Source organism: Meriones unguiculatus, chromosome 10, assembly GCF_030254825.1.
Source record: "Meriones unguiculatus strain TT.TT164.6M chromosome 10, Bangor_MerUng_6.1, whole genome shotgun sequence".
NCBI classification, from domain to species: Eukaryota; Metazoa; Chordata; class Mammalia; order Rodentia; family Muridae; genus Meriones; species Meriones unguiculatus.
The window spans coordinates 19,087,646-19,109,420 of NC_083358.1; the positions used below are offsets into that span (position 1 = coordinate 19,087,646).

The following is a 21,775-nucleotide window of genomic DNA, read 5'->3' on the forward strand; positions in this document are numbered from 1 at the left end:
AGTACAGGCATGTGTCTGTTTCCACTTTGAAGTGAGGTTTGAAAGAACGTAACACAGGACTTGGAGCCAGGTGTGATACACAGCTGTCAGGCCATAGCTCAGAAGTGAACGGGAGGAAGACTGTGTGTTCAAGACCAGCCTTGGCAACCAAGCAAGGCCGAGGCCAGCCTGCGCGATCCTGGACTCCCTCTCCAGCAGACAGTTTGCCGTGCGTGGTGTATGTCTGCAAGCCCAGCGTTTAAGAAGCAGAGGCAGGAGGACTGCTGTAGGCCCAAGGCCTGCCTTGTCTACACAGTGAATTCTGGGCCTGTCAGGGTTTCCTAGAGACTTTATCTTGGAAATAGAGCTCACTGACTGGAAAGCCCCGCAGGCCTGCTGACCTAAGGTTAAGACACCAGAGAGAAGCAGGGCCACCTGGGAAACAGCGGCCCACCAAGCTCCACCCTGTGACGGGCCCTGCATGAGCGAAATCTCACGCTGAGACCTCTGTGGGCCGTGGCGCCATCACAGCAGGGGTCAATCCCAACTATTATCAGGCTGTTCTAAAGGATGAGGACAAGTCTTGATGCATTCCTGCATGTCCGCTCCTTTCTTGAACCAACAGGTTCTGACCAGCGGATGGGTGGGCTACCCAACAGACAGACTGGGAATTAGTGTCATCTCTGCGGAGAAAGTCACTCCTGGGTTCAGCCCTGCAGCCCTTGCAGGCAAGGGGGGGTCCTGACCACTGTAGAAGATGCCTGTGATGAGGGGCTTGCAAAGGAAAGAAACTGACTGCTGAAGGCTTCTTCGTGCAGCTCTGTGGGACACGGACCACAGGACAGATAGAAAGGAGACAGAACTACGGAGCTGAGCCAGGTCATGGGAGGCCAGCACCACAGCCTCCAGGAAGCCGGACCAACTAGTGGGACCGTCTGGCTTGTGGCTGGGGTGAGCGAGGACCTGAAAGGGGCTGAGAGGCTTCCTAACGCTCTGGGTCACGTCCTGATCTTTCTCTTAATGAGGACAGGACAGGAAGTGCCGACAACATCCGTGTTTACAAATCTGAAGCCGACAATCTTAAATATCTGAGGCCTACCATGCCCCGAATGTCCCTCTTCTTGAAGACATCCTTTCAAGTTTTTCAGAGCCGGCCCCCGGGGAAGAGGGAGGCTGCTGCTTGGAGATGTGGGCTTTCTAAAACAGAACTGTGTTCCTCTTAATGTTGGGGTATTGCCTAATGATGTGTCTGTCCCCTTTGTGGAGGGTGAAGTGCTCTGGAGCCTGTGTGTGGGAGGAGGCGGAGTGGGGAGAGGGCTGTCGGAACAGCAGCGTGACTGGAGGCCAAAGGATTTTGAAACTTGGAAAGGCGGCCTATCATCCTGACTCAAGTTGCTCCAATACGTAGGGTAGCGAGGCTAAGACTCCATAAAAGAAAGGGAAGGGCAGAAGGCAGCATGTGAGAAAGCCACGCCGGAGTGGGTGGCATGCAGGGCTGTATCACACTAGAAGGCAGGGGACTGTCTGCTCCGTTCCACGGGCCTGAGGGAGAAGGCAGCTCTATGCTATTGAGTTTGGGGCACCTCGCTCATAAAAAGAAAATTCTGAGTGGAAAGAGAGAACTAAAGAGTGAAAAAAGGCATTGAAGGAAATCCTGTGAAATGACGGCGCAGTGCAATCGTGGGGAAGGGACAGGGCAGGACCACACTAAGGCTGAAAAAATAAAATACCCTGGTGGGCCCAGGGATCCCACAGCCAGGAGACACAATAACCTTAGGCTGTTAAGACAGGACTGTGTTCCCAAGGGCCCATTCTCAGTGTTGCCCCTCAGAGTACACACCCACAGTGGGATAGGGTCAGGAGTGATCAGGAGCCTCATACATGAAACCCTTAAACTACAACGAGGAAAGCAGCTACCTGGAAACGTGTGGGAAGAGGAGATAACACTTCCCGGGCCTGCAAGGGACAGCCATTACCCTGGCCCCTGCCAACAGCACATCCCTGGACTGTCAGTCAGGGGGGGAGGTGCTTTTCACAGAAATGGAACTATCCCAGCGGAGGACAGACCCTCACATCCGGGTCTGTGAGTGCATCCTGTCGTGCGGGAATGGTGGTTTTGCTTCAAAAGAGAAAGGCATCCAAGGAGCCATAGGATGATCCTGACGGGGGAGCTGGTGAACCCGGGGCTTTGGAGGGGCTTAGTGGGGTGCCCCTGAGAGGAAATGAAGCTGACTGGGCAAACGGAGCACGGAGCGCTCGGAGATTAGGGAATGTCTGCTCTGGCAGTGTTAGGTAAGCCATGAATTAATCATGAGTACCTAGAAAAGCAGGGAAAACAAAAAGTTGTACAAGAAGGTAAATGAAATTATGAAACTCTACAAGGCTCAGCTGTGATTAATATTTATAGAGTTATAATAATGAAAATACTGAATATTAATATCAGCCCCAATTATTGCTTCATCCTAATTGAAGGGAGGTAGGTAGAGAGATGGGAGGAGGAGGCCTGCAGGGGGAATGGGAGAGAGGACAGCGAAAGGGCTACAGGGGCTGAAGCCAGGGGCGGCGTCCGTGGCTATGTGTGTGCACAAAGCGTCACTACGCCCGTGGGAATGTAAGTATACCTTGGGTGTGAGCTGCACTGTGTGTGGGGAGAGTCTGGGGCACGGGGGGTGGGGGTGGGGGGGAGGTGAGCACAGTATGTATGCCACTGCTGTGCTTGAGGGCATGTGTCGTGTGTATGTTGGTAGCATGTGTTATGAGAGCGCGTGGAGCAGAAGTGGGTCCAGCGTCTACGGGGTGGGGGAGCTCTCCGGTGCTTGTGTGCGTGAGGGTCTGCGTAAGCTCGCGCATACGTGGATGCAGGAGGCGTATGGGTGGGCTGGAGTGGGAGGGTTTCCAGAGCAGCTCACTGGGGGAGCCCCTTGTGCTACGGCTCAGAACACCAGACGGTGTCCAGGAAGTGGTGGTAGGAGCACTCGGAGCAATAGAGAGACGGGTCAAAACGAGCGAAGCAGCTACAAGCAAGTTCAACCACAGTCCCAACCTGGAGAATGAAAAACTATTCAAACGCGTGCCTGATCTGGCGGTTCATGACCCACACCCCTCAAAGCTGACCGGCTGAGAGGCTGCTGCAGGAGATGAAGGATGAGCCTAAAAGCTCACACGTGGTCCCTTCGTCATAGAAAATGGAGGACCCCCCCCCAAAAAAAAAAATCCAGTGAGTTCTGGGAAACACTGTGTCCAGGAGGAGGGACCACTGACACATCCAGGAGAACGCTGCAGCACATGTGATCATGCCAGCAGGCTAAGGCCGCTGAGGGCCAGGGTCCAGCATCCACCAGTGTCCTGAGGACCAAAGAACCATGAGCGTGTATCCGCAGGCGTCAGGAGAAGCATCCTCCTCCTCTGTCCTAGAAACAAACAGCCTGCGAGCGGAGGAAGGGGGCTCGCTGGCGGGGCCGACGACCCTCTCACTGACCAGCAGGACGTCTCTAGAAGGCCCCTGGCGCCCCTCGTGGGCTGGCTTACTTACAGGAGGAGCAGGTGACAGCATGATGGGAACATGCTGGAGATGAGCGGCAAAAGATTTTCCCCCTTTCAAAACCCATGAGGATTTCATTAGAGAGCAAGAATGAAGAAGGCCTTATTTGCTTTTTGGGACAGGGTTTCACGGCCTAGTCCAGGCTGGCCTAGAAACTTGTGAAGTTGAGGCACTGACAGGATTACAAGCTGGTACCACCAGGCTTGTCTTTCCTGGTTGTTTTGAAAGGTTTTATATATATATATATACATATACATATACATATACATATACATATACATATACATATACATATACATATACGTATATAAAGTTAGTTCTACCAAATGAGGTCCCATTAGGAATGTGCGTCACCTGGGGGAAAGGGACAGAGAAAAGGTCTCCGTAGATGGGATGGCAGGAAGGCAAGAAAGAGCACCCTGAACAGGATCACAATCGGCAAGCAGCCAGAAGCCCGGACCGGCAGGACAGCGAGTCACTTTCAAATACAGCTAAGGGTCCCGTAACGGATGTGAGCTCTGACATTCTCTCAAGTTCAGTTTTGAAACCCCGACTCTGGGTTTCAAAAGCTACTTCTAGCGCTCGGCAGGGCACACAAGTAGCATGTGCCGGGCCGGTGTGCAACAGCGACAGAATCCGGAGTGCATGCCACAAGAACTAGAGGGCTGGTGCGAGCAGCCTGCTTCTGTGGCCGAACACCTGAAAACCGCACCAATCCGAGCTCCTTCCATCCGGGAGACAGGGAAGGCTGGGGCGCCAGCGACAGACACGGGAGCAGCCACGCTGACACGCTAAGCCGGCCCGCCCTCGGGGGGAGCCTTGGGGGAGGGGGGGCCTCCCCCGTTCGCGACGCATCTCACCTGGGTCAGTGGAAGGGCACCTGCGGATGGTGAAGATCTGGGCCAGGTCTTCGTCTTCCTCCGGGAGGCCCTTCTGCAGCCGCTGCAGCTTGCGCAGGCTCTCGCTGCGCTGGTGCTTCATGGAGCGCACGTGCTGGATGAGGTTGAGCTTGGCCTTGGTGGAGTAGTTGCACAGGACGCAGTGGTAGTAGCAGCTCTCGCCCTCCACGCCGCTCTCGTGCTGCTGCAGGTGCTGCAGGGACAAAGGAGAGGGACACTCACTCCCTTGGTCAGGGCACCCGAGGGACGCCGCGGCACACCGAGGCACAGGCCACTCCTGCACTGGTAAGAGGTGTGTCGACTAGGGAGCACGCTGGGTACATGATGGATGTTGGCAAGGCTCCTTCCCCTGGGTGTTTTCCCTTTTTCCCAGTGTCCTCTTCCCTGGAAGCTCTCTGAGGATTAAATAGCTTGCTGATACACACAGACAGACAGACAGACACACATACTTGTCTCTCCTACACGGGGCCTTCCCAGGTAGCTTTCTGCAGTGTCTGTTAGTGGTGTTCATTAGCAGGGCTTTCCTGGCATTACACATTTATAAAGGGTCCACCCTTTCGCACTCCAGAGCGAACTGCTTTATTTAGAGTGGAGGAGGGCAAATGGCGGCCTGAGACCCAATCTGACCCACTGTCTGTTTTCATCAATAAAGTTTTACCAGAGCACAGCTAGGTCCACGGACAGACACACACACCTGTGGACTTTTTTGAAACATCGGAGTTGAACAACAGTGGCACCGACACTATGACCCGCAGAGACCATTAATACGATGATCCGGACCATTACAGACCAAGCACACCCCAACGCCCCAACCCCTAACTTCCCCCACTCTCCACCCCACACCCCTCTGGTGACAGCTCAAGGTCAATCACCCTGTCAAGTACCCTGGGTCGGTCAGACAGAGTCAAATGCATGTCTGGCCTTTCCATAAATAAAAACAGCTCAGGCCTATCTGTATTGAAAGTGACAGAGCTAAGAACATGGCTCAGTTGGTAGGCGCTTTTCCTAGCAAGTAGGAGGTTTAGGGAGCAGTGGTGCACAGCTGTAATCCTAGCGTAATCCTAGCACTCAGGAGGTAGGAGCAGCAGGGTCAGACGTTCAAGGTCATCCTCGGCTACATAGTGAGTTTGGGGCAAGAGTAAGCTACATGAGACCATCTGGGGGAAAAAAAAGTTTTTAAATTAAAATTAGTCTAGCTGGGAATGATGGTGCATACCTATAATCCTAGCACCTGGTGCCCGAGAAGCAGGAAGATGAGAGGTTCAAGGCCAGCCTGGTCTGCATGGCGAACTCATGTCTTAAAACTAGAACACAACCAGGTTGCAGTACTGCAAGGTCACCTAGTTCATCACTGTCAGGATGACTGGTCCCAGTTACATTTTCTGTTTTGTTTGGCGGACACAACACTGATCCCGGAGCACAGACACCCGAGAGCCAACAGGAAGTGGAGCACGGTAGGTTAAGGCACAAGCACAAGAATGGCAGCTGCCACAGACACCAGACTTCTGCACCTTCAGGAACTGAAGGTCGTCCAAGAGCAAAATTCACCACGTTCTCAGACCTCTTGGGAGGAAATGGAGGACCCTGGGTGGTTAGGAGCAGGGAACTGACTTGCTCCTACTGTAGAAAGGACATTTCTTCCTTTGGACTGTTTTGACAGGAAGAGGGGCTTTTCCCATCCAGCGTACACAAAGCAGGCAAACGGTCCAAAAAGCTTAAGTGCCTGACCCCCAAGTAACCCAGCTATTGGCAGAGAAAGAATCAGACGCCAGCTTGCCTGCCCTACACCATACAGGCAGCACCAGCAGGGATGAAGAAGTGTGGCTGATGTAAAGGGCTCCCGTGCTCGCGTGACTGACAGGCCTTCCCTCATGCTCCTCCTTCACCTTTCAACTCTGGTCACCAGAGCCTGAACACGCAAACAGCAAAAGCCCTGGGCTGGCCTCGTGACAGAAGTCTCCTTCCTGATGCCAAAGGGCCTGAGCAGTGTACATATCTTGATGGTGGCTTCTGATCCTGTGGGGAAGGGGAGGGACAGCTTCCTTGTCCAGCTGGTGAGGCAAAGCCAGAGCTCACGGAACACCCTGTACTTCCTGAGATGGGAAAAGAGAGTGGCCCTGTGAGCACATCTTACTTGATGACATTGCCCTGAGGCGTCTGTGCTCTCATGCTCACATCTCATCTCCACCGGGAGAGTGAGGAAGATCCAGAAAGTCCGCACGCGCTTCAAATGGAGAAATATGAGTGTACCAACAAGGTACTGGCACCATGGTGAGTTTACCAGAGAGGCCCTCCATCACAAGAACTAACTGAGGCTTTGCAAGAAAAAACAAAACAAACCAACAAACAACAACAAAACAAAACCTGGGCCAGCCTGCAGGTGCAAACGCAAAGGGCCTCATAGGCACAGAGCGAGGAAGTCCACTGTACTGCTCTGTGACATTCAACCCTGTCAAATGCAGCACTTGGGGTCTTGGGGTCTGGGGTGGGGAAGGAGGTGAAGCCCCTGTAAGTAACAGCTTCCCCGGAGCAAGTCCACAGCCAGCAGTCAGAACAACCTGCAAGAGCTCCATAGGAATGCCACAGAAAGTACAACTGACAATAAAAACCTCCTGGAGATGAATTGCTATGTGGGTTTCTTTGTTTTTTTTCTTTTTTCTTCTTTTCATTATCTTCAGTGTCTCTCCTCTAAGATGACACTCAGCAGAAGACTAAATGGGTACACAAGGAGACAGCATTTTGTGGGGGCTACACCTCGAGGAGGAAGAAGAGGAGGAGGAGGATCTGGGGTGGCCATTCTCCCCAGCTTCTTCCCCTGGGCCTGGCAAAAGCTACATTTCCCAGGGGGATCTTGCTGGGAATGAGGGTGTCGCCTGGAACTGGGAACAAAGAATTGCTATCCTGGGTCAGAAAGACTGACAAAATATCACTTATTCAAGTGTCAATTGAAACCGAGTGGCTAAAAGCTAACAGGGAAAACAACGAGGGTCCAGAGTGTTCCATCTCGTAAGAGATTCCACTGGCATCACCAACCAGCAAGACTCCCAGAAGCCTTGACTCCCACGGCTCCCCTGGGGAGAGGACTTCCTTGCAATGATGCACTGAGTATGAGACACAGCATCTTAGCACAGAGGTGAAGGTGCTATCCCAGATGACTGGGCCTTCTAAGTCTCTGAGCCAGAAAAAAAGATAAGACCTAAAAAAAGACTGGACAGAAACAAGATGTCAAACTGTCCTCTGTCCTCAAACCCTGGGGGCTTTTGGATGGTCAGGCTGCATAAATCCTGAATTGCAATAAACATGCTGAGAGTTTGTGCTTTAAAAAAAAAAAAAAAAGGGGAGGGGGTAAGGATATATTTCAAAACTGTTCTGCTCACAATCTCATGTTGGTAAATTGCAAACCTCAGAAATGCCTCTCTCTCTCTCTCTCTCTCCCTTTTTTTTTTTTTGTCTGCCATTGGAGAACCATTTGGGAAAAGGAAATGGCCACCCATCACAAATCATGGAGGAAAGAATAAAAGGAAGCAAGGAGACCTGAGCCACAGTCCCGTTTACTGATAATAGTACAGGGCACACATGCGCGCGCGCGCGCGCGCACACACGCACGCACACACACACACACACACACACACACACTCAGACTACCCCCTCCCATCAGATTTCCAAATATCCACTTTTCCTTTTACAACCTGGGTGCTTACCTGCATGTAACAAACCCTGTCCTGCCTCCCGTTACTTCTCCTTTTGTCCAGCCAGGAGTCAACAAGGACCCAGGGCCTGCAGCAGACTCTGATTCCTGTCTGGGCCCTGCACACCATCCGGTAACTCCCCAGCCATGAGTGTGTCAACCCCTTGGCCTAGCTGTCCAGGTTCTGTCTTCTTCACAGGAACAGGGGGAGGCACTGCCTCTCCCCAGGGTCCCACCCTGGGAACCTGCCTAATGCCAGGCAGCAGGAGCGGGTGAGGCTCGACACAGAAGAGGACGCCATGGGGCAAGCCAGGCGGCCAAGGACATGCCTTCCCCGGCAGAAGAGCAGAGATGTTTTCATTTGGAGGAGGAGGGAGAATAATTTGTTCCTGACCCAGCTAATTAGAATACCCTCAATTGGGATCACAATGTATTTAATTAAATTCACTGTAATATATGAAGAATCCACCAAGGCACAAATCCCACTGGCGCACTCAATAACAGAGCTACCTCCTTTCAGACTTCTTGCTCTCCTCGCCAGGCAGGAAATTTCCCTCCCACGCAAATCCTGAATTCCCCCGACGGACTTTCCGTCTCCATCATGGGAGTTCTCCCGTCGGGGAGGAGGCGACCCAAGTTTTGTTTTACTTCTTTCCCTTTTCCTCCTTACTCTTCTTTGTCAGGTCACAAGTGTGGGTTGGAACAAAACAAAAGCAACAGCCTCAGCTGTTGTGAGTGTGCAGTGCAAGGTCCCCTGGGACTCAGAACGATGACTGTGGAGCCCACTTGTTGGGATTTGTTTGGGTTTTTAGTCTCGTAAGTATCTACAACACGTGAGACTACACACAGAGAAACATGGTGCGCGGTGCCAGGGCCTTAACAACAGGGAATTCAGGTGATGAAAACAGCAGCAGCAGCAACAGCAGCAATTCAGAGCATCTGCCAGGTATCGGGGAACAGGAGCCCTTCAATTCTAATGCCACTGTATGGCTCTGCCACCCAGACTGAAATCCAGATGCCTCTTAGCACTCTGTAGAAAAACAGCATGGACAGCAAAGGACTACTGAGGGAGGGTGACCAACTAGGGGAGAAAAAAAAAAAAGAGAGAAGTCACCCAGCTTAATGTCAGACAGTGAAACCCAGGTTCATCCAAAGTCTCTGGGCGCAGTCAGCCTCTAACTGCAGCCTTGAATGCAAGGAAGGATTTCCTTGACTGTCCTCCAAGGCCCATTTGTTAGAAAGTTCTACTGCTAGGATGTGGCCCAGCATTGGAATAGCCTCCTAACATGAGTCTAAGGATCTGCTCTACATCCCCAGCATTGCAAATGAACGAGCAGGTGAATGGGTGACTGGGTGGGTGGGTGGATGGGTGGATGGATGGATGGTAAACTCTAGGAATGAACGGGTGGATGGGCGGGTGGGTAGACGGATGGTAAACTACAGGAATGAATGGGTGAATGGATGAGTGGGTGGGTGGATGGATGGATGGATGGATGCTAAACTCTAGGAATGAATGGGTGGGTGGGTGGGTGGGTGGGTGGGTGGGTGGGTGAGTGGATGGATAGATGGTAAACTCTAGGAATGAATGGGTGGATAAGAAGGTGGGTGAGCGGATGGTAAACTCCGGGAATGAATGGGTGAATGGATGAGTGGGTGGGTGGGTGGGTGGATGGATGGATGGATGGTAAACTCCGGGAATGAATGGGTGAATGGGTGGGTGGCTAGTAAACTGCATGAATGAATGGTGCAAAAGACTGGCTTGGAAGCACTGCAAATGCAGAGTGGTTTACCACAAAAGAATCCTCTAGGAGAGAAGCAAGTTGGAAGCAGAAAAGGTCTATCTAGCTCCGAATTCGCTAACTGACCAGCATGCAGCAATGGAGGACCGAGTGACCATCACGGAGAGCCACTGGGAATGAGAGTGCTGTGTGCTGGGTAGTTGGCATCATAATGAAGATGTGGGGGGAGGGGGTGGCTCCCTGCTCAGAGCAGTGATCACCAATCTCCATCTAATAATAACTCCTGGCTCTCTGGACTCTAAAATGCCCATCCCAGCTCACGTGGGAACACCTCACGTCTCACATCCATCTCCATGACTTCCCTCTCTGACCTGGGTCAATGAGGAGGGTCCTACCCATGGTGAGATGCCACTGACAATGAGCCTGGCATGCCCAAAACTCAAATTAGTATTTAACAAAGGCAGGGAAAACTACAGACCAGCTGCGTGTGATGTGAGAGTCTACCCATTAATATGTCGTGCAAGTCCATCCCGGCCAAACACGGAAAGCCAAAAAGGGCTCCTTAGAAAATAATTCATCATGGGGGAAAAAAAAGCGCTCCTGTTACTTCTTCCCCAGGAAAACTAACCAACTTCTGTCAGAGAACATTGATTTCTATAAACCTGGAGAGGGTCCCAGCTACCTCCTCCTACTCAGCAAAAGGAAACTTCTAACATCTGGTTCTTCATGCATGGGATGTGAAATATTGATCGGGTTTGGTCACCGCTGCCCCTTTAAAATAAAAATGGGCAGAGCACATACACACACGCACACACACACTTCACAACAGACAGGTCCTTGGGGAGTAATACCTGTCATTGTCAGCAAACCCCACGCACACACATACCCTCTCGCCACACATGCCGCATTACTCTATTTTGAGTTTAAGAAAAAAGTGGCAAAGTTCCCTGATGGGAGAAGGCAGCTTCTACACATCCATCCCAGTGACCCAGCTAAGCCACTCTTGCTCAGTAAGGAACAAACCTCACGGTGGCATGTCCCAGCTGGCCCCAGTCATCATCTGCTGGGTTCTGAAGGGCGCCTCAGTGAAGGCAGGTGAGGGAAGCCTGTGGCTTCCATCCACAAAGCTGGAGGCTGCCCAGTGGAAGAGCCCCCCCGGAAGAACAGAGCTCTGATTACAGCATACTAAGAGCCTTCAGGTACTTCTGTAGTGGTGGGGGTGGGATGGGGGCCATGGGGGTGTTGCACAGTAGTGAAACCTCACCAGCAAATTGGAGGGAAAGGGGATCGGGAAGATGGCAGTGGATCCAGTTCGCGTGCAAACTCCCAAACACTGAAAGAAGAAGTGAAAATGGGAGCACTCTCATCCCCGTGATCCCACCCCGATCTGGAAGAAATCCGACTCTCAGGACTCTCAGAGAGGTCGTGTGACTGCCCTCAGGTCTCTCCTCGGTCAGCAGACAGAGGACCTGAACCTGGGACAAGACTCCAAGTGCCTACTGCCCAGCTCAGCCCCAATCTGAAGGCCTTTCTGGAACAAGAGGCCGTCAGGCCTCGGGCATTCACCTTGGGCGACTATAAAAAGAATCCTTACAGATGTAATGCAGCCAAGGGTGAGGGCGGTTAATTTTTTTTTTTTTTTTTTTTTAATCAGTGAGGTTGAGTTAGTTTCAGACTGGATGTCACATTTTCGGCATGATGCGTGAAAGGTCAACCTAAATATATACATATTTTCTGTTTAATCTTGGCTTTTCATCCACTGGTGCCCTCGTCCTTGGCACATGCTAATTTAGCCCTATTTCACTGTAGGAGCCCTGCAGACACCGTAAGATACGATTTATAAGAGAAAGAGAGAAAAAAAAAACAGCAAAAGGAAGTAAAAATGGTCCCTAGATCAATCGTTGGGGTGTCTCTGCCCTATTTTCTAGTTTCTAGGCCAGGCTCCTCATGCCCCAGAACAAACCACCAAAGTGTTTCCTCTCTGACTCCCAAACTCCAGAATCTGGGCTGAGATTCCCGGTTCCTCAATCCTATGAGAACACTACTTGGTCCCTAAATCTCAGTGTTAGCCATCTTGTGCCAGACACTAAATCCTAAGAGGAAAGAAAACAGCTACCTAAAACAGCTACCTACCTACAGTCTGCAACCCTTGGTGGAGACTGTAGGCCTAGGCTTGGAATCTTTCTGGAAAAAAAAAAAAAGTACAAAAATGGATGCCCAGAGCACGTCAGCACCTTAGCCTGAAGACACCGCATTTTTCCCTGTGTGGAAAATTCTAAAAAGATGGGTCCTAACAAGGATAACACTGGGCTGACCATCCTTCAGGAAATGCCAATGGCCTCAGGCCCTGGAACGGACAACCATCAGCAGGACAGCATTCTGATAACTGTGGCCCTTGATCTCAGTTCACTGGTCGCCTTCCTCAGTGATACTCTCCAGCCCTTGCAGATATAAGTCATCACCCAAAAGTAAGTCATGAGACTGTTCCACACCTCATCAATCTACTGTCAATAATGCTGGTCCTGGGATGCACTGTGGCTGAACACTGGTCCAGCGGAAGACCCTCACTGTGAGTCTGCTGGCTGCACACACCGCCAGGCTTCCATTTCCTCAGTCACCAAAACTTCTCATCCCCACAGCTGGGAGGACTCACGAGTGCCAGGAGCATAGGACGTCTATTAACTATACCCGACACATAGCTGGCTTTCATAGTAATGAAAGCTGCTACTGCCTGCATTACTTCTCAAATTAGTTCATCTTTGGGTTTAAGCATAGAAACATGCCTATTTAACATTTTCCTCAGTATAAACAACCTCAACACCTTCCCAGATCCAAATGGGAGGTTGAAGTCAACAGCAAAGAAACTGTAATATGCAGAATTGATGCCATGATCTGGGGATCCCGAGCACATCCGACTTCCTCCTCTCGAAAAGATACTCCATGGCTCGAAAAGATACTCCATGTTCATTGGGAGTAAAATACCCAGATGCCTTGCTGCTGAGGGAGTAACCATGCCCTTGCCACAAGACAACATGTCTACCCATCCCTTTATCTATTGGGATGTTGATACAGTGAAAATCAAGGCTCATGTTCTTAATCAAGTCTGTCAATATCCCAGGGGAAGACAGAGAAAGTATGGCTTAGATGAGGAGGCTGGGAGGCACACTCTCCTAAACTCCCCTAAACTCTGAAGAGAGTTGGCTTATTTGTATCTCCAACTCCATGAAGATCCACAGGGCAGAGGCCAGAGAAAATGTCTGGCCGGTGGCCCAAACAGGTGCTATTGCTCCCTCTGTGAAATGGAGGTATTTACGCTTGCCAGGCCTCCGCAGAGGCCATTTATCAAATTTACCATGGGAGGGGCTGGAAAGGAAAATCCTTTGGAAAACGTGAAGAGCTGTCTAAATATTTGGCACTGCTGTGATCATCATACTGTGAGGCCAGATCCTGCCTCATCACACCTGACAGGTGGGTACCACACGGCCGGCCCGGATGTTTGTGACGCAACTGGAGTTCTGGCTCAGTGGCTCTCCAACTTGGCACCTATCAGGAGCACCTGTGGGGCAGACGTAGTTGTTATACCTTGAATTAGCAGACCCCTTCCGGGGGTTCTGATTCAGCCAGGATTTATAATCTCCCCAGGGCGTGATGCTAGTGCTGATGCCATGGCTTGGACAAGCTATCACCAGAGAAAAAGAGACCCCAGATAGAAGACATGGGGATGCTCCACACTACAGAAAAAAATTCCCAAGGCCTCAAACCTCCGAACTTGCTGTTCTCCTAGGGAGTGTTCTGGACTCTCGTAAAGTACACCCGATGATAAATCACGCAAGACCTGCACATGAGAATTCACCTCCTTAATGAAAAAGTCGCTGGGAAGCAGCTGCCCGATACTGGCCCGCTTCTGCTACTTCATAAAAGTCACAACTGGCTCTATTCATCTCCCTCTTGCCTTTTGCACCTGTGGTCTAAAATTTCCCGGGCCGTGGAAAGGACCGTGACTGGTGACAGCTAAAGGAGAGAGGGGGGTTGCTTTTTCTTTTCCTCCTCTGCTCCGTGTCCTGCTAGGTACACCCACCCAGATGCTCTCTGGAACCAAGCCCACGGTGACTCTCAAACAAACAGGGAGAGAAAGGAAAACGGTCGTTAAGATTCCTCCCTTGCTCTTGAACGTCTCCTGTTGCTGCTGCTGAGAGCATCAATGTGGTAGTCAAAACTCACTCGGGGCCTCCTCCCGAGCTCCCAGGACATGCTGCTAGGTATGCCCAACACCTTTGTGACGAGAGAAGCCAGGGGCTGCAGCACACCAGCGGGCGGGGATATGGAACACCCACGGGGCTAACTTATTCATAAGTAGTGTGTGATTTTTAAAAAATACTTAATTTCTCCCTCAGAAGGGAAAGAAGGAAAGGGGACGGAGAGAAACCTGACTCTAACAGATTTGGTGGGGAGCCTCCTGTCCCCTGTTTACGGCCCTTTCTCCTCAAAGTCCACAGCTTTTGCTGAAGGCTAAAGAGAACAGGACAAGGGGAACAAGGGAGAAACAAGATAAAGAAACCTTGTTTGGACAAACTAAAGCCGAGCGTCTGCCAAGAGACTACGACATTGATGGCCATGTGGCAAGAAGGACCAGTTCGTGAACCATGACATGGCTGGTTTCTCCACTCTGCTTTCTGCCCACCACAACTCCAATAAATAACCCAGACAAACACCCTGTGCACTGAGCCCCCCCACCCCCAAGTCTCATTAAAAGCCGATATTGCTGGCCTCAAGATGGAGAGCTCAGCATGGATTTTACTGAACGCTAAATCAACCAGCGAGCGCAGCCAGCAAACTCTGTGGCACTTTAACTTTAAATAATGCAATAATTATTGAATTTCCTTTTTATAACTGAAGTGCTGGAATGTAAACAATGGGGCTGTAATTGCAGGAAGGGGGGATCAATAGAGGCAATCGTTTTCAGCCATGTTAATTGTAAATACAATTGCTCCAAGATGTCAGCCTTGTTCTTCTTGCTTCCAGAATCATCCTAACGGATGACAGAGTCCAACTTTCCCATTACAGCTGTTCGTTCCTTTAAGAGGTTCTCAATCAGGTCTGATCAACCTGTCAAGATAATGCATGGAGTAAGTAAGACTCTTCCAAACACAGGTTCCCAATCAATAGCCGGGACCGGCTTAATGAGGTGGGGCTGAGGCCCAGAGGGAGGTAACGGCCCCCGGCTTGTGCCTAGGTTTGGCAGCCTGGCTTCCTAGCATGGTCCTGATAAACAGATCAGCCCTTAATGAGGACATTAGTTATGCATGCTTCAGCAAGCAGCAAGGCACCCGTCCCTTGGGACAGACGGACAGAAAGCAAAATAGATTAACAGAAAACAATATGGTGCCAAATTAGGTCTAACTGAAGACTTTTCCCTCCTTCTCCTGCTTCCCTTAATTGTCCAGCAGAGTGGAGGACATCGATTAATCACTCCGCTGGGCACGAGCTCAAAGACGGGAGTATCTCCTGGGCTGGGGAATCTCTGGGACTCTACTTGCTTCCCTTGACTGTGCTGTCCCTGAAGATTAGCACCCTCACTTCCTCAGCAGCATTTACAGGTCACAAGGGGCCTCTCAAGGAAAGGTCTCAGAATCATCCAGAAGAAGCGGAAGACAAGACTGAACCCTGCTACTCCTTGAGGCTGAGACCCAGCTTTGGTCTTCAGAAGGGATGTTGTTCATGGATAAAAAGACAAGAAGTTGGGAGTGGTGAAAGCCATAGCTCAAGGCCCAGTATCGCACAAGGAGTCTGGATCCTCACCAACAAGGAAGGGTCACTCAAGGGTCTGGAGAGGTCCCTGCCCCTCCTTTATTCCTGCTCCCGTCTTTAGAAGGAATCATTAAAGGGAGGTCCCACCAGGAACCCAGAAATTTCTTTGCCCAGGGATGCTGAGCTTACAGCAGACACTGTCCAAGAGCGGCCACGGACTGCCAACATCGACACTCCTGGGAAACCCGGGACGTGGGGATTCTCATGCTCTGTCCAGGTCAGCGGGAACCCTGAAGGCAGGACCAGGGAACATGGGTTTCCGCAAATGCTCCAGGTGACTCTTACTCAAGTTTGTCCTGGTGACCACCGTCTTAGATGGCAGGTCAGCTAAGGCAGGCTTCCAGTACAGACGACCTTTCCTGTGTCTGAGGAGTGGCCAATTGCTTCTCCATTAGGAACAGTTCAGTGCCCAAGATCTCTCTAGAAGGCTATAGATGTGCATTGAGACTTGCCGCAGATAGAAACTATGCAGTCTAGCCCACGGCCTACCTGCAACAGAGTACAGAGTCTCTGGGAAAGATAAAACCAAAGGAATATCCACTACCCTGGATCAAAGCATCCGTTTATTAAAAGGAGATCATGGAATTGGTCATGCTACTAAAATCTAAACATTGACAGACTCTCTTTCTGCTTGAAAATAACATGCAACATCTCGAGGGGAGTCTTAAGGTAAACATGTTAAAAAATAAATAAACAAATAAGTATCCCTATGGAATGGTCGAGCCCGCACACTTTACAGAGGCCCAGCTTTCCAGACTCTCCTTTGGGTCCTGCATGCTTCCAGAAGGATCTTCTGTGTCCTACTCATCACCCTGGGCAACCAATGGACCTGGTCCCCTGCCACCCGGTGAGGAGCTGGGCCCCCATGTCCTCTTTCTTCAGCACAGCTCCAAAGCCAGGGCAGGTCCTTAAACCCTTCATGGCTGATGACCTGAACAGAGGAGGAGCATCCTCTCCCGCTCTGTTTGACTCCCGGCCTTTGGCGTGCTCATCAAGACCCATCTCATGGCCTCTGACTCCACTTCCTTCATCTCAGATTTCAGCCACATATGAGCAGACCTATGGCAGGTCCCACTTCGCTCAGCAATCTGACCTTCCTGGGCTGGGTGCCTTTTCCTGCCTGGATGCCCTTCCAGATATTTCCTTCACGTGCTAAAATGCCACAGGAGTCAGAAGACAGGATGATGACACCGTGGTCTGGAGGCCCTCCCCCACCACAGCTGAGGAAATTTTGCCTCTTTCTCTCTGGGTCCCCAGGGCAGGGGGTCCCTGCCAGTACTAACTACGCATCAGCCTTTGAGCCTCACTGGGCATCCATCAGGGCCTCTCTATACCCTCCCTACTCAGCTAGAAGGTTGGGAATGGAAGGAAAAAAAGGTCTGCTAATATTTACTACATGTTTAAATAGTATTTTATGACAGGAGATAATGACTTCAGATGGCTGTACTTGGTGGCCTCATTTTTTCAGTACAGATCACAAGACAGCACACACACACACACACACACACACACACACACACACACTCCCTTCCCCTCCTAATAGACAGAATGTCCCAGCCAGAGGACATCTGAGCGGTCACAGATGTCCCATCTCTCCATAACGTCTGTGTACACACCTAGTCTGTGTTTTTGACTGCCTGATTTTCTGAGAGAAGAGGCTGGTCGCCATGCTCTACTGTCAACGGGAAAGTAGGTGTGAGGCCCGGATGCACAACATGTGAAAGCAGTGAGAGCAGCCTCCGCAGACACCTCAGCTCAGGCTGCGGGAGGCCTGAATAGTGTGGGCCGAGGCCACCACACCCTCACAGAAACAAAGATACTTCCGCCTGTCCACCGGTGGCCAGCACCAATGGGCTAACAAGGCCTAGGAAGCTCCACGATGCTGCTCAGAGACCGGAAGAACACCGGAGCTCACTGTGAATACCTCAGACCCCAGTTCTTCTCCACACAGGTGTGGTCCTTCCACATCGGCAATCCCCACTATGCTGCCTTCCTATCTGACTATGGCTGAGGGTTTGTCTGGCCCTCCAAGCCTCTCAACTCCCTTCAAGAATGGCGGGATGCTTTGCTTTCCTCCATTTCCAAATTCCAGGATCTGTGAAGGGTGAGGGTGAATATGACCGCACAGGAGCTCAGAAGTCCACCACTGTCAGGGTCTGTTTCCCCTCTCAGCTATGTCCCTATCAAAACAGTTCCCTCCTGGGGAATGCCCAGGCAAGCTGGACCTCAGCCTCTGCCACAGGATTCTGCTCTCAAGTCCTCAGTGGAATAGGCACAAGGACAAAGTTGCCAGCAAAACAGTTTTTAAACTTATTTTAAAATGTATTTATTTATTTTATGTGTACGTGAGTGGATACCACAGGTATGGCCACGGAGGCCAAAAGAGGGTGTAGATTCCCTAGAACTGGGGTTACAGGTGCTTATGGAGCACCTGATGTGGGTGCTGGGGGCCGAACGTGCATCCTCTGGAAGAAGGGCAAATCCTGCTTAACCGCTGAGCCATTTCACCAACCCCAGGAAACTTACTTTTAAGTAGTGATGATACACTACCTAATGCAGTGAGAGCAGCCTCCACAGACACCTCTTGGGGAGCTTTACAGCAGGAAGGCTTTACAGCAGCTAGTCCAACACAAAGCCAAACATCCTCTCCTCGGAGCCAGGAAATAAGGACAGGCCAGCAAAAGGTTGTAAGAGCCCACTGGGGCGGCAGCACCTCACCTATTCTGCTTTGGAAAGAGTCCACAAACCCTGCTCAAATGTACCACAGGCAGTTTCCTTCAACTGAGATGCAAAGGCACTGGAGCAAATTAACAGCAAGCTCTGTGGAGGAGAAAAATGAAGAAGAGGAGGGTAGGGCCAGAATGAGGTAGAGAGCCAGGACGCCACCGGCAGGAAGCTCCAGGAAGCCACAGCACACATCAGCCACGTCAGATGTCACGAAAGGGACATGGGGGCATTTGGACTCAAGCATGGACCACCTCACTTACATGCTGCCAGTCAAGAGCTGCTATCTTTCTAAAATCTCTCGGGTGATTGGCATTTTAAAGGTTTAAGTCTTAAAACCTTCCAATCTTAGAACCAAAGGCCTCTGAAGGTATAATAACAACTGAAGGCCAGGGGAACCAACGTCCTGCTCCAGCTTTTGGTCACAGTGATATCTGATTGGTTTTGGGATGGGGTCTTACTTGGTCTCCCAGGCTGGCCTCACAGTTCATGGCAATCCTCCTACTTCAGCCTCCCAAGTACTGGCACCACTGTGGTTTTTGAGTGGTCATTCTCCCAGAGTTCACGCCCCTCTCGTCTCCTGACATTCCTGTTACCTCACACTTCTGACCTCTCACAAACGCAAGAGAGAATTCTCTTTGTTGGCTACAAGTTACTTCCCTTATTCTCTCTGCATACGGTGTATGCTGGCTTGTGCCGTTTCCCCCTGCCCATGCTTCTGTGTCCAGCACACACGCCCTCATGCTACCTGCCCTCGCAGGCATCTCATTCCTGTCTACAGCGAGTCCTTCCCCTCTGGATTCGCAGGGCCTGAAGGCTCCGCCCATCTGCTCTCGCTGCCATTCAGGATCCCTGGCATCCAACTTGTATAGGTAGAACAGTCCCCGGGGATGCCCATAAGGCCTCTGAAATCAGGGAACCATGCGCCCTTCTCTACTCCCAGCTCAACACATAGGGCAGACAGGCCCACCCTAAAACAGGGCAGAACACAGGGGCCTCTCGAACCAAATGGTGTCTTCCACTAGAAGCCCAGGAACTGCAGCACCTCCTTCCAGGAGACCGGAAGGCGTGCACCATGCGGATGGTACCGAGTAAACGCTAAAGCACGATGACACCGGGGGTCAGCAGATGGTGGTGACCGGTTTGCACGGGCACCTGGAGGCTCAGAAAGCCTACCTACCGTCTAATTCCACAGCGGTCCTGAGTCCACACAGTGATAACTACTAGAAAGCCCATTTGCTTACCTTGCCAGTGAAATCATTGGCCTCTGGGTGTGAGTCCCGGGCTGCGCTCCTCTGAGCCGACGTGACTCACAAGATGACACAAACAGCCACCGGGATTTGCTGGCACGTGACTTTTAGCAAGTCGGCCTTCCGTCCCATTTCATCGGTACGTAGACGGCTCCTCGTGGCATCACCTCCATGATGGAGCCTGGCTAGCGATGATGGGGGAGCTCTGTCTTTGGTGAGAGCTCTATTTCCTCACAGCTAGGATAACACCCATGGCTTCAGGTTGAGGAAGCATTCCGAGTTTTGTGAAACCGAAGGTTGCACGCACTCACTAATGAGCGGGGGCCTTCCCACAGCCAACGCTGAAAACTACTCAGTCTCCGGAATAAAATGACTAGCGGAGCCTCAGCACGGGGCTGAGGCAGGGCTAGTTACCATGAGGCCAGGGTCACTGCATTCGACATCTAATAAGCAAATTCTTCAGATCACAGGAATAAACCAAAACCAGCCAGGCTGATAACAAATGCATTTTAAGGACGCTGTGGGTGTTACAGTGCCGAATCCACACTTTCCCCAGAATTCATTAAAGCAAGGCTCTAGGAAGACTCACTGCTATCATGCCAACCAGATGTCAGAAAACTCTGGGACTGCCTAGAGGACAGACACCTCAGAGGCTGGGGCTCTGTCAGTCACCCAGTTTTGGCACTGCAAAAAGCAGTGGCAGACTGCAGTGAGAAGATCAAGTGTGGCTATGTACCGATGAAACTTTACGTGTAAAAGACAAGTGGCTGGCTTGCGCTCCCTCCCCTCTTGGTAATGTACTGATCCTGATCTGACTGAAAATTTCACCCAGTCACAAGAAAACCCACAAGCCTGGTCTCAAAGAGCATAGGAGGCCCCTAACACACACACACACACACACACACACACACACACACACACACACACAAATGAGTAGGTTACTTCCAACTTTCAAAACTTAATAAGAGCAAGGCTTGAAAACTTTCTGTAAAAATACGTCGTTTGAAAAGGAATGTCAACACCTCGTCAAGATCATTTAACTCTGAATTACCACATGGCTTTAGAATAATTAAACATCATCCCTAGTTTTCCAATAAGAACTTCTGTGTACAAGCGCCCTGGGTCTTGTGATCCTCAAGTTTTGCATATCCTTCTCTAATCAAGGTAAATAACGCCTTGTGGGGAAAGGGTGAAGCCTGGACCTTTATTCTGAGCTGAGCGATAGCCGAGAGCGGCGGACTCCGGGCCCGCCAAATCTGTGACCTGATAAAAGCAGGCCAAACGCAGGCACCTCCCAAGAGCTCCCTGAGCTCAGAGCATGCTCGGGTCTTACGTAGCCAAGAGAGCGCAGGCGGAAGGTGGCACCGGGGCGACTGTACCAATCCCCACACCCTGTGCTGGCCCGCCCTCAGCACCCACTGCAAGCAGAACGCTAAGGAAGGGAAGACCTTGAAGGCAACTGCATGGACATCCTAATAACATGCCTCCAGCCCTGTATGGACTGCAAGGGGTTTGCCCATGCCACGCTGTGACTGGTTCGGGACAAGAGGAGAGTTACAACAGTGAAGGCGAGCTGGCAGCAAGCGGGGAACCTCTGTGAATACAAGTTCCGGGGACACTGTGTGTTAAGAGTTTTAATTACTGGCGAAACGTGTCAACTTGCTCTGCAATCATGGTTTTTTCTGTCTCACAGAGACCCGAGGAAGAGAAGGGAAGAGAGGAATGAGGAAAAGGAGGCAGGAGCAGGGCTGCACGGAGAAGAGGCGGCCGCTGCCACACCCCTTCGGTTCCCCATGCCAAGCCGCTGTGGCCGCTGTGGCCGCAGACCATGCAGCCCTGCATGGGGCCAAATGCATGGACTCTGGGGCTGACAACTGGGGGACACGGAACTCGGCCCCAAGGTTCTGGGCCTGGCTCAGCGTCTGTCACAGCGCACCAGGTGACTGCCGTGTTTCTGCTTCTCCCGCACAACTGCCAACGGGAGGGCTTGGAAAGCCGAGTCTCAGTAGACTCTCGTGGCAAGGGCGTTACCAGCAAATGCAGCTTCCTGGGGGAGGCCAACTTAATTCTGCCTCAAGAGTTAATATTTGTTAATTGGTAGAAAAACGGTAAAATTAATGAGGACATTAACATAGCTATTTAAAAAC

At 51.2% G+C, this 21,775-nt stretch overlaps 1 protein-coding gene across 1 annotated transcript in view; it reads right to left on the bottom strand.

The window, feature by feature from the left end:
- Zfhx3 (zinc finger homeobox 3) overlaps positions 1-21,775 on the bottom strand; it is a 245,130-nt gene that overhangs the window by 98,747 nt on the left and 124,608 nt on the right. Inside the window, 1 exon segment of the mRNA XM_060392012.1 lies at positions 4,381-4,612. Coding sequence (XP_060247995.1) covers positions 4,381-4,612 — 232 coding nt within the window.